Source organism: Pipistrellus hanaki (assembly GCF_964339955.1).
Source record: "Pipistrellus hanaki genome assembly, chromosome: 2".
NCBI classification, from domain to species: domain Eukaryota; kingdom Metazoa; phylum Chordata; class Mammalia; order Chiroptera; family Vespertilionidae; genus Pipistrellus; species Pipistrellus hanaki.
Window position 1 is genome coordinate 134,077,703 of NC_140504.1, and position 12,784 is coordinate 134,090,486.

Consider the following 12,784-nt stretch of genomic DNA (forward strand, 5'->3'; position numbering starts at 1 on the left):
CTGCATTTGTTTAATTTATGCCTGAGATTTTTCTTTAAAAAAAAGCCTTTCCCCGTTCTATTAACAGAATTAATCAATGAATGCCATTTATTTATTGACACCATTCACAGACATTGGTTAAGACGACCACCGACATAATGTAGATGCAGATGCCCGCTCTCAGGGAACCCAAATCCCAGCGCAGATTTACTTTTAATCCTCATCAGGTATTGCTTTTATGGCGCTTTGCAGCTCCCCTGGGGACCAGGTGCTTGAAGGAGACCTCAGGCTGCGCCGGGAGATTTGGCTCTCCCAGGCCGGCCCGGCAGGGCGGGGTCAGCGGCGCAGCCCCGGCGGCCGCCCCTGCGCGCTCCCTCCCGCGCGGCCGTGAACTTCGCGGCTCAGACCCCCGGAAACCGGCCGCGGGCCCGGCGGACCGGCTCCCGCGGGCGGGCGCGCCCTCCGGCCCCGCCGGGCGCCCCGGGGACGCGCCGCCCGCGCCCTCTCGGCCGGCCGGGGGCTCGGCGCTCGCCCACCTTTTCCAAATTTAACCATTACCTAAATCCGAAGGGAAATGAGCAAACCTCTGGGATTGGGTGTCAAGGTATTTTCAGCCTCGCTGGGCGTATTTATCCCCGAGTGTTTCCACAACAAGCTATTTCGGGGCCGCGGGGCAGGTTTCGCGCTGCGGACGCCGCGGCCACTCGCCGGGCTCCAGGCCGGCGGCCCCGCGGGCGGGTGATTCACGGCCCCAGCCCCGGGGCGGCGGCCCCGGCGGGAGACGGGGTTGGGGGTGGGGGGTGGGGAGCAGGAGGGGGGTGTCCCGGGCCAGATGGGTAGGGAGGTTTCCGAGCTGGGCTCTTCCACTCCCGACGCTCCCGCCAATCTGTGTCCCCCGAATCTGGGACTGCTTCTTGCTGGCGGAAGTCTCCCAGGAGCCAAGAAGAATAGTTCATTTTTCTTTCGAGTCATTCCCAGGGTCTCAGCCCTGCGGGTCTCCCACCCCCGCCGCCGTCCCGCAGAGAAAGCGGGGAGGGACGCTGCAGGGGAGCTGGAGGCCGGGCCCCGTCCGCTGGCCCCGCGCAGAGGAAGCGCGCGCCCCGCCGGACCGGGGGTGGCGGGGGGAGGTCTGAGAGGGCAACGCGAGTGACTCCCCAACGCTCAGGAAGTGAGGCTTGTGGTTTTGGGGGCTGAGCTCCGAAGGAGATGAGAGAGAGAGAGAGAGAGAGAGAGAGAGAGAGAGAGAGAGAGAGAGAGAGAGAGAGAGAGAGAGAGAGAGAGAGAGAGAGAGAGATCTATCAGGAGAGCAACTCAGTTTGAAACCTCTCCGCGCGCGGTGCCCGCGCCCTGACCCCGCAGGTAGGTGCGCTGCGCCCGGTTGGCACGTCCCTCCCGGCGGGGGCGGCCGCCCAAACCCGCCGGCGCGGGCACTGCCGGGGCGGACCGAGGGCCTTGCGGGGACGCGGAGAGCTCCGTCCTCGGGGTCCCCACCGCCCCGCACGGCAGGGCCGGGGACACGCGCCGGGACGCTTGGCGGTTTTGCAGGGGAGCGGGATCTGCCGGGAAGGGAACGTCTGGCGGGGCGGCGGCGGCGGAGCTCTGCGGGCCGCCCGCTCGGTGCCTCCGGCTCCGGCTTCCCCCGCCCCGACCGGGAGCGGAGCCCCGCTGACCGGCGTGCGCCCCGCCCCCGGCCGCCAGCTGCGGAGCGAGGCCGCCTTCCCACGCGCCCAGGGCCCGGCCCTGCCCCCCCCCCCCCCGCCCTCCCGGGAGCCCGCGGAGGCGGCCGGGTGCGGGGAGGCGCGGGGCTGCGATCAGCCTCCCCCGCGCCGGGTCCCGCGCAGCCCGGGTCAGTCCGGAGAGAGGGGGTCACCTCACCCCTGACCCCCCTCATCCCCGCTGTTCGGCTCTACACCAACCCGTACTCAACATGCAGTGGGGCCCTTGAGACCGTTTCACCCCATTTACCTTTTCCTTTTAGTTTCATGGTTGTTTAAGGAATTGATTTTTTTTTTTTTTTTTGCGTTCGTAGTGTCTAATTATATGGTCCAAGGGCAGCGGGGGGGGGGGGGGAGGGGGGGCTGAAGCAGCAGAACTAACTGCGCCTTCGCTCAGCCCAGCACCCCGGAGGCTCCTGAACTTCCTACCGTCGGGGCCCACCGGGGGGCGGAGGATGGGGGGGAGCGCCCTCACCCCAGGGGGCCTTCTGGCGCTCAGGGCGCGGGAACCGTCCATGGGGTTCATGCCACAACTCTCAGCCTTCTCTCCCAAGCCTGCCCACTCCTGTCCGGGGAGAGAGACACAGCGGGGCGTGGAATGTCCTCCAGGGGCCGAGCCCCCTGGAATTACGTGTATGCCCAGAGCACCAAAGGGCACCCTTAGACCGTGTCCTGCATCCTGGCCTGGAGCCGTGGGGGGTTAGGGCCCCGAGGGAGGCATCCGACTTTCTGGGACCGCGGCAACCTGCTTGGCTCCGAGGCGGAGGGACCCGGGCTGCCCATCCCCACCCAAGACCATAACCCCCAGAGCCCCGTTTCCTTTTAAAAAATATATATTTTTTTTAATTGATTTTTTTTTACAGAGGAAGGGAGAGGGATACAGAGTTAGAAACATTGATGAGAGAGAAACATCAATCAGCTGCCTCCTGCACACCTCCCACCCGCAACCAAGGCACATGCCCTTGACCAGAATCGAACCTGGGATCCCTCAGTTCTCAGGCCGACGCTCTACCACTGAGCCACACCGGTCAGGGCCAGAGCCCGGTTTCTGCACTGGCTGAGACCACGGAGACTGGCTGCAGCTCACAGGGACACCCCGCCTCCATCGCCTCCCCCCACCCGGGAGGAAGGCAGATTCGTTTCTCCAGACCCCCCCCCCCCGCTGCCCCCCCCCCTCCCCCCGCCCAGGCCCGCCCCGGAGAGACCCGCCTCCCCCTCCGCCGGGCTCAGGTTTCGACCCCGGGATTAGGTGAACTGATTGGGGGTTAATGAGAGCGGCGGGCCGGGCAGTGGCTCCCTCCCGGGCCGCGCGCGGTCCTCGGCTCTCCCGCGCCCACGGGACGGTGGGCTCTCCGTGGGCTCCTCCGCCAGCGCGCGCCCCTGGGGCTCGACCTCCCCGGGACAAGGTTCTTGGTGAGCAGGGTGGAAAGCGGGTTTTTTTTCCCCAGGACTTGGTTTCCCAGGTGAGGTCTCCACGGTCTTGGGGTGTCTGGCCCCGGACCTTGCCTGCTCCCGCCGCACCCACGTCTCCAGGTCAACTTTTTTTGTTTTCCCCGCGTGGAGCCTGAGCGTGGGACGAGTGAGAGGACCAGGATGCGGGTTCCTCCCAGCGGGGCCGGGCTTGGTTCTCTTCCCCCGCCGCCTCCCCTGCTGGTCCCCCTGCTGCTCCGCAACCTTCTCTCTCCGATCTCAGCTGCCCCCAGGCCCCCCGCTGCGGCCCCCCACGCCACCCCACCTCCATTCTGCCCGGTGTGCCCCGCCCCTGCCCCCCTGCCCCCTTGCCCTCCAGTTCGTAGCTGGTTCTTGAAGGGCTTGGCTACCTGCCTCTTCCGTGTCCTGGACCGTCCGCACATCCCCGGTCCCCACGTTTGTCCTCGCGCCCCCGCCCTCTGCCCCCGCCCCAAAGCAGAGCCCGGCGGGTTGATGGCAATAAGGGGCCCGCTGGGTGCTCCGGCCCCTGGGAGGCTGCGGGGCAGTGCTGCCGGAGAGGGGAGGGCGGGGCGGGGGCTGGGCGGGGAGAGGCCGGTCTGGCCGGGAGCGGCGGCGGCGGCCCGGCCACCTGTCCGGGTGCCACCTGGTGAGCGCGGCGCCGCGGCCAGGCCCCTCCTCCCGGCCCGAGCTCCTCTCCGCTTGGCTGCCCGTTCCCGGGCTTGGAGCTGACCCGGTTTCCACCCCCGGCCCTCCCCTCGCAGGTCTCCGCCTCGCTGGGGCTGAGAATTCGGGGTGACAGCGCGGCGACGGAGACCACCAGCGACGGGGGAGCGAAGCACGCCCCGCCACCATGCCGCGCTCGTTCCTGGTGAAGAGCAAGAAGGCGCACAGCTACCACCAGCCGCGCTCCCCGGGACCCGACTACGCCCTCCAGCCGGGGGGTGTCCCCGCGCCCGGCGGCGGAGCAGGTGCGGGGGGCGCGAGGGCCGGAGACCCCGAACCCGAGCCCGGCCACACCAGCCCCCAGGGAGCGGGGCAGGGAGGCCCGACGCCCCCTTTGCCGCCTGTGTTGTTTCCTATCGTCCGGGGTGTATCCCGGGCTTGTCGCCTGGGCTCCGCGGCCTCTCTGCCCTCGCCCCGGGATCCATCCGGGAGGGTTCGGGGCCGGGTCCGGGGGAAGAGGGGGACGCCCGGGCCCAGCCTGAGCCCCCTCCCGCCTCCTCCCCGCAGACAGTACCCCGGGCGCCGCGGGGGTGAAGGCGGAGCCCGGGAGCCGCTTGTCTCCCGCGTCGCAGCGGACAGGGACCCCCGACGGAGCCTCCGCGTCCCCCGGCAGCTGCGCGGGCAGCGTCTGCGACCGGAGCTCGGAGTTCGAGGACTTCTGGAGGCCGCCGTCGCCCTCCGTGTCTCCAGGTGAGGAGGACCCGTGGGGACGCCGGGGCGCGGGCGGCGGGGACCTCTCGGCGGGGAAATGAAGGCGCGCGGCTCTGGGCGCAGACATGCTCCGCGGACGGGGGCTGAGGGTCTTTCCTGGAGGAGGGAGGGTTTTCGTGGGGGGTTAGGGCCCCCAGGGAGGCATCCGACTTTCTGGGACCTTGGCAACCTGCTTGGCTCCGAGGCGGCGGGACCCGGGCTGCCCATCCCCACCCAAGTTGTTTGCGAGAGCCGGTGGGCGAGAGAAAATAAACGAGTCGTTCTCCTCCGGCCACGGCAATGTCGACATTTCGTTTTTTCAGGCCAGTGTTGATTGTTTAGAAAGAGCTGGGATCCCCGAATCCAGAACCCCTAGAGTCTCAGACAAATGGAGACCGGGGAAGTCTGAGAGGAGAGTGTCATTGTCTTTAAAAAACTACCCTCGCTTCCGCGGCGTGGGGCCCCGCGAGCTGGGCGCCCAGCGGAGGGACCCATGGGGGGAAATCTCGGCGCCCCCCTGCTGGGTCTTCCCAGGCGGGATTGGGTGCCCGTTTTATTTTTTTGTTCTGCCTGGTCGGTCCAGTTTCTGGGGACCGGCAGGCTGGTTTCATTTCCATCCAGCAGTCGAGTTTCTAGAAAACAGTGAGAGCACATCGGGGCGGGGCGGGTCTCAGTGGGGGGCCTGGGGAGGGGGTGAGCGCGGACCAGCCGGGGCTGACAAGGGTCGGCTAGTTAAGGTTGCATTTACTAGATTTAAAAGGAACCCCCTCCCCCGCCCCCCAATCCCATCCCGCACTCGGTGCGTTGACTTGGTTTCCTCTTGACACCGCCCAGCGAGGCCTCTCTCCCACGGACACTCGGGGTGCTGCAGCCCCCGCTGGGGCGGTGAGCTTGGCTAGGGGTCTGCGGTGCCCGAACCGATTGGCAAAGCCGTAGGCACGAACAGAAAGTGTATGTTGGGGGTTTGGTTTTAGCAAGGTTCTTGCTGGTGGGGGGATGCAGAAAGCTGCGAATTTGGAAAGCTATTCCCCTTAGAGTTGGTGGCTCAGCCTTAGTTGTAAATTGTTTTCTAAGAAATTTGGACCCCCACCCCCACCCCCTATCAAACGATGATGGACATGGGAGTAGTATCTGGCAGGAAGTTCAAGCCCCAAATTCCCCTTCCTGCTATACCGGGAGAGCACTTAATGACCTGAAGGAATGTAACGCCTTCCCGTTGCTGTTTTCCCTTCCAGGAAGGAAGGTCTGTCTTGGGTAGGCCGCCGGGCCGCATTTTATTGGTCTTCTCCTTCCCTCCCTATCAATCTCAGGAACGAAAAGAGACTGTGTGGGGGCAATCAGGGGAGCTGGGCCCTGATTCTCCCCACTCCCAGCGCGGGCCAGAGCACGGGCTGAGCGCGGGGCGCCTTTCTCTGTGGGGACACAGGTGCGCTGGTGCTGCGGGGCAAGACCCTCTTCCCCTCGTGCGCTCCCGCCGTCCTGGCACAGGATTCCCTCTCTGCTCAGCCTGTGCCGTTCCCATTGTCTGCTTGCTGCCTCCAGCGGTCCCCGATGCCTCAGGGACCCGGACTGCGTTGTATCCTGGGGGTCGTTCCTGGCATCTAGCGCGGCACCGGGCACACGGGGCGCTGCCCCAATGCGGGGCGCCTGGCGGTCCGCGTGAAGCCTGACCGGACGCCCCCTCGTGTCTCCTTAGCCTCGGAGAAGTCGGTGTGCCCGTCGCTGGACGAAGCGCAGCCCTTCCCCTTGCCCTTCAAGCCCTACTCGTGGAGCGGCCTGGTGGGCTCGGACCTGCGGAGCCTGGTGCAGAGCTACCGGCCGTGCGCGGGCCTGGAGCGCGGCGCGGGCCTCGGCCTCTTCTGCGAGCGCAGCCCGGAGCCCGGCCACCCCGCCGCGCTGTACGGCCCCGAGCGGGCGGCGGGCGGCGCGGGGGCCGGGCCCGGGCCCGGGCCCGGGGGCGCGGCGAGCGGCGCGGGCCTGGGGCTCTACGGCGACTTCGGGCCGGCGGTGGCCGGGCTGTACGAGCGGCCGGCGGCGGCGGCGGCCGGGCTGTTCCCGGAGCGCGGCCACGGGCTGCACGCGGACAAGGGCGCCGGCGTCAAGGTGGAGTCGGAGCTGCTGTGCACCCGCCTGCTGCTGGGCGGCGGCTCCTACAAGTGCATCAAGTGCAGCAAGGTGAGGCCCCGACGCCCGGCCCGCGCCCGCCCCAGCCCGTCCCTTCCCTCCGCGCCCCCCGGCCCCGCTCAGCGCCCTCTCCCCGCCCCCAGGTCTTCTCCACGCCGCACGGGCTGGAGGTGCACGTGCGCCGGTCCCACAGCGGCACACGGCCCTTCGCCTGTGAGATGTGCGGCAAGACGTTCGGGCACGCGGTGAGCCTGGAGCAGCACAAGGCCGTGCACTCGCAGGTGAGCGGAATGGGGGATGGGAGATGGGGGATGGGGGCGGGGGGGGGTGCACGGCAGCCTAGCACAGTCCTGTGTAGGTTTCTCATTGGGAGACCCCAGGGGTCTCTGCAGCACCGGCCCCTCTCGGCCTGCTGGTTTTCTCCTTGGGCTTCCCTGGCTGCCCCAGTTCCCTAGGCCATGTCCCCTTGCCTAGGTGTGTGCAAGGGCAGGTGGGTGGTGGCCGGCTTGGTCGATCTGGAGTCAACCCTAGGGTTTGGTGTCACGTCCCTGGGTGCCTCCAGAGTGCGATCCTGATCTTCACTCTGAGTTGGAGGAGAGTTTGTATGCATCTTGCTGCTGATGTGTCGGATTTATTAGCTCCGGATTTATTAGCTCCGTTTCAATCTCTCAGCTACTCTGCATCGACCCCCTCCCCACGGAAAAGGAGGGATCCCGGGCCATGTAGAGCATCCAGGAGCATCCTTGTCCTGCTATGCTTTCATGCATTCGTTTAAAATATTTGCCGCCCAACTTGCAGGTGCTAGGCACATGCGAATCCTATAACATACGCGGTCCCTGACGGCATGCCCCCACGGAGAGTACAGGAGGGTACATACCGTTTAGCTGAGAGGCAGAAGGTAGATAAGCAAATTAGTGCAAAGCGGCTATGACGGAACAGTGCGTCCTTACAGACACTTATTTAGTAAGAAGAGGAATCTCTCATCTCTCTCAACACCCGCGGCTGGCTGGAGGGAGGGGGCATCTCAAGTGACTGAGGGCGAAGCCTCCTGCCCAAGAGGGTGGAGGAGTTATTGTACTGGGTGTCAAAAAAGCAGGGTGGGGATACCGTTTTGCCCTGGGGCGTGGAGGGTTGTGGGTGAAAAGTGTTTGGGTAAAAAAAACAAAATGTAAAAGGGGAAGAGGAGAGGGGTGGGGCGGGAAGAGGTTGGACATGGATGGGAAGGGCGAGGATGAGGGGGGTCAGGCTGTTTGGAAAGGGGGTCTGGAGGAAGGGCTTTGAGTCTGGAAGGAGGGCAAGCCCTGGCTGTGCGTCAGGCCGGCAGTGAGGAGAAGGGCAGCCTCAAGGACGGCCATCGGGACGCCACACTTCTCTCTCCACAGGAAAGGAGCTTTGACTGTAAGATCTGTGGCAAGAGCTTTAAGAGGTCGTCGACGTTGTCCACACACCTCCTCATCCACTCAGACACCCGGCCCTACCCCTGTCAGTACTGTGGCAAGAGGTTCCATCAGAAGTCAGACATGAAAAAACACACCTTCATCCACACTGGTGAGCAAAGGCCCGTGGCTTGTAGGAACCACCCAGGGAGGGATGGGGGGGGGGGCGGCAGGGGCATGTACTGCCCCCTGAGGCCTATAGAATTCACCGTCTCTGGGAGGGTCTGGTCTCTGTGAGAGTCTGGCCCCGCAGTGAGTGGCAGATGAGGCCTAAAGGATACCCCCACCTTTCCAAAGTCCTGCAGAACCTGAAAGAAAGCCAAGCGGGTTCTCTCAGGTCCATTTGCATACATGGTCCTCCCCAGAGGGGCCTTGATTTGGGATGGCACCTGAAGACCCACTCAGCAGGTCAGCTGCCGTTCCCTGTCCTCACTAAGAATATTCCCCTCTAATTTAGCAGCTGCTCCAGCTGCTGCCTGCTCTGGGTGAAATAGAAAGCCCCAGGGTCCTCTCAGAGCCACGGCTCTTCAATGTTTACCTAGAGGCTGAGGACTTTCTCTAGGGCTCCCACCCAGCCTTGTGGGGAAGGGATTCAGGGGTGGCCTCTGGGCTGCATGTTTAGGAGTCTGAGAGCTTATTCTGAGGCAGGAGGGAAAAGCAATGGCAAATATGACTACACCTGACTGCTGAGCACTTTGCTCACAACAACTCCGGGAGAAAGAGGCTGTTCTTTGTTCCCATTTTAGAGACGAGGGAAGTGAGGTCCGGAAGGGTTAACGAACCTGCCCTGGGTTACACTGCTAGCAAGTGGCAGGGCCCGGACTTACATTCTGCTCTGTCTGACCTCAAGTGTCTGTGCTCTTGACCACTGCTTATTGTAGTCTATTTTCAGAGTCGTGGGGGTTGGTAGATATAAAAAGCTTCTATTCACTTATTGCCCTTTTAAGAACATCAGCACGTTTACGACGTGGTCATGATAACTCTTTACCTATTTCAATGTTTTATAATTTATAAAGTGCTTTTAAGTCTATCACTTTATTTGATCCTTGCCGTGGTCCCAAGTAGGAGCTGAGATGACCATCCTGAAATCCAGAGAGATTGGGTGATTTACTGAAGGTCAGGGCCCGGGGATGCTCTGGCTTCCAGCTCTGTGCTCTTCCCCTGCGGTTTGGGTTGTGTGTAGGTGGCAGTTTTAATGCCAGGGGCGCTCTCTTTAATAGTCAACGAGACATTGGAACCAGAAACCTGACTAATTTGTCGCAGAATCTGAATACTGATTCAAAACAAACTGCAGTGTGTTCCAAACACTTCATTTATGTTTACAAATATGTTTGAACATTGCAGATGACCCCATCAGAACACCCAGAAAGACAGCCTATTTTAATCATGCCCTCTTACCTGAAATTTCCATGTAACCCACTCCTGGTGAGAGAGGTATTCAAGACGCTTATCAAAATGCGACCAAGGTCTTGACTGAATGAAACATTAAGCCCTTATCAAACATTTACATTATAGCTAGAATTCGTTTCTCAGATTTGTTTGACCCTAAAGGGATAGGATGCATTTTGATGGGTGGTTCCTTATCAAGGAAATCTGAAGCAGGAAGACAGAAAGAGGTGCGGCAAGAGGGACTGAGGGTTTTTCAAAAACAAACGTTATCTATTTTGCATTTTTTTCCAGGGTCCAGCCCTGTGCCATGCTGAGACTATTTGGAAATCCATGAGCTGGTTTAACATTTGGGAATGTTAAACCAGCTCATGAATTGGGGGGAAACACAAAACTTTTTCAATGTTATTTATTAATCTTATGTTGAAGAGTTGCTAGTATATAAAAAGTCCTCTGATTAACCTCGTAAAAAGAAAGTAAAATCAAGATAGAAAAGGATCAGCTACCTTAAGAAATACTTTGTGGTTTAGCTAAGTGGATAAAGCACTGGCCTGCGGACCAAAGGGTCCCAGGTTCGATTCCAGTCAAGAGCGCATGCCTGGGCTGTGGGCTCAGTCCCCTGTGTGGGGCGTGCAGGAGGCAGCCAATCAATGATTCTCTCTCGTCACTGAAGTTTCTATATCTCTCTTCCTCTCTGAAATAAAAAAGAAAGAAATATTTTGTGGCCCAAATGTGGATTTTTAAAAAAACAAGAAATCCCCATGCTTCAGACGCCGTCTATTGTCCTCCAAGAGCAGGAAAGAAGACAGGCTCCCTGGTCCGTGCAAACCAACACCTGCTTGGAAACTCAGATTTGAAAACTTCCTCTGAATTAGAACAGTCACATGGTTGGCAGAGCCGCCCCCACCCTCCTCCCACCCCTCCTGCTGACCATCTGCTGTGGGAGAGCTCTGGCTCTGCTTCTGTAGTCACGGGAGTCCTCCCGGGCTGGCTTCAGCTGCGAGCGTGGGGAGGGCACGTGGCCTCGGCTGTTTCCGTTCGGCAGGAAACGGTTTGAGGCCCTTGGCTGGGAACCCCCATCAGGCAGTCTCCCTTTCACCTGGCGCCCCCCTGACTCCACACATCACCCTCCACTTCACGGGAAGGCCTGCTTAGGCCGGGGGCTGCCAGCTGCCGGCAAGAGCCATGTGGGTCACAGAGAGTCCCCTCGGGCTGCATCACAGACTCACACTTCCTCCCCTCCCCCCTCCGTTCCTGCAGGTGAGAAGCCCCACAAGTGCCAGGTGTGCGGCAAGGCCTTCAGCCAGAGCTCCAACCTCATCACCCACAGCCGCAAGCACACAGGCTTCAAGCCCTTCGGCTGTGACTTGTGTGGGAAGGGCTTCCAGAGGAAGGTGGACCTCAGGCGGCACCGGGAGACGCAGCACGGGCTCAAATGAGCGCCCTGGCGGGCCACGGGCAATTCCACAACACTAGGAGGGCGGCCTGCCCGCTCGCCAGCAGAGGCTGCAGATCCCACCGGGTGACCCCTTCACCTCCCTTCCAGAGGGGATGCTACCTTTTCAAGGTTCACCCGGGAGCCGGATCCGATTGCTCACGGTGCCTCGGACACAGGGAACGGCCCCTCTAACTGTGAAGACTTGTGTCTCAGGACCCTCAGTCCTGCTCCATTGACAGGAAGGCCCTTCAGCTCTCCTCTCTCCTCCTCCCGCCCCACCCGGACACTGTGGAAGAGGAGGAGTCGCTATGTACCAGGTAGACACACGTTGATGTGGCGGTGGTGGTGAATGCGGAATGAAGAGGGAGTTCCTTTTGGGGGGTCCGGTGACCCCCTTCTGTGAGGTGCTGCCTGTACGCCTTGGAGGAATCCTGCCTCCCCCTTGAAGACCGTTCCGGAAACTGATTTGGGGAAGTCGCTTCAAACTTTTGACGTGACAAGATACACCGTACAGCCCGCCCCAAGAAAGAGTTCAAGAAAAGTGGACTCGGCGATGAGGAGAGATTAGAGGTCTGTGCGGGCTTCGTCGGAGGAGGAGGAGGGGAAAGCACAGAGCAGCGCCTTAGGACAAGATACCATCCATTTACCCAGCAAATGTTTGTTGGCCACCGGTTACCATGGTGCCAGGCCTGATGCTGGATGCTGGGGAACCAGACTAAGGTCATGGCCCTGGGCTGACAGTCACACCTCCGAGTGGCTGGGTCTGTTCTTTTCCTCCCAAGGAATTCCGAGAGGACAACGCAGAGTCTTGAGCCTTCCCTTCTGACCCCTTCGGATCTTATCAACTGTAAACAAATATAATGGACAGATACTTCAAAGACCTGTGTGTACACTCACTTTTTTACTGTTAAGCTGATTTTTTTTTTTTTTTTTTTAAAGATGTCTAAGCTAGCAGGCATGGGGGAGTGAAGGTTCTGTCTTCAACCGTCAGCCCTTCCCTGTGCACCATAGAGAGAGAAAATGGTATTTTCCTTTGGTGAGGCTTATAAATGTTTTTTGTTGTTGTTGTTGTTTGTTTTTAGATCTTCTGAAGTGCGTTATGTTTGTTAACACATATTTATTAGAGTGATGTTTTAAGTTAATAAAGTATTAAGACTCTTACATATTGCTTTTTTTAATTCAGGCAGGGAGTTTGTGGAAGTCCTTTGGTGTAGTCTGTAGGGGAGCTGGCACTGAAGTAAGGCAGCCACCATCCAGAATCGAGTGGAATTCAGTTGCTCTGGTTTTCCGATGCTTTTTTTCCTTTTCTTCTATGCCTCCTAGGGTCTCACTTCTAAATAGAAAAACCAGTCGCACAATACTAGGCTCTGACCTGCCTTGCAGGGTCTCTGACAGTCGAGCACGTACACAGGCTCTTTTTTCTGAGAGTTTCCGAAGAAAGGACAGAGGGCTGTGAGATGAATAAAGAAATCACAAGCCTGAGGTCTAGAGATTGATTCTTAATCGCAGCTGTCACCAACACACCATGTGACTTGGGCAAATCCTGTGACCTCCCTGATACCAGTTTCCATGACTATAAAATGTAGATATGGTTGTATCATCCCAATATAACCCTGACTACTTTGATTCTGTGGAGACTAAACAGATAGTGTCTGAGACTGGTTAGCTACTTTGCCTAAGGTAAGTTACAAATCTAAAGATGCATAAGGGGCAGGGAAATTGCTATCTGGGTTATTTCTGGCTCTATCCACCTACAGGAATTTCTTGCACAAATCAATTCCTTAAACCAGAATAAGGTGCTGGCCTAAATCCCAACTTTTTAAAAAAAACACATCTCCAGCCAAGGTATACATGACTCATGG

General features: G+C 60.0%; 1 protein-coding gene across 1 annotated transcript; it reads left to right on the plus strand.

The window, feature by feature from the left end:
* Positions 1 to 554: 554 nt before the first annotated feature.
* Positions 555 to 12,047, plus strand: GFI1 (growth factor independent 1 transcriptional repressor). The gene is made up of 7 exons (XM_084875873.1): positions 555 to 583; positions 3,887 to 4,093; positions 4,356 to 4,538; positions 6,235 to 6,713; positions 6,806 to 6,943; positions 8,045 to 8,210; positions 10,745 to 12,047. The coding sequence occupies exons 2-7, from the start codon at positions 3,976 to 3,978 to the stop codon at positions 10,921 to 10,923; spliced, it is 1,263 nt and encodes a 420-aa protein (XP_084731999.1). The 5' UTR covers positions 555 to 583; positions 3,887 to 3,975; the 3' UTR covers positions 10,924 to 12,047.
* The last annotated feature ends 737 nt before the right edge of the window (positions 12,048 to 12,784 follow it).

What these genes read in the sequence shown, in the direction of transcription:
- GFI1 (XM_084875873.1), top strand. Translation starts at nt 3,976, where the DNA reads ATGCCGCGCTCGTTCCTGGTGAAGAGCAAGAAGGCGCACAGCTACCAC. An exon ending in ACAAGGCCGTGCACTCGCAG is followed by an intron (nt 6,944 to 8,044) that starts GTGAGCGGAATG and finishes CTCTCTCCACAG; the next exon opens with GAAAGGAGCTTTGACTGTAA. An exon ending in ACACACCTTCATCCACACTG is followed by an intron (nt 8,211 to 10,744) that starts GTGAGCAAAGGC and finishes CCGTTCCTGCAG; the next exon opens with GTGAGAAGCCCCACAAGTGC.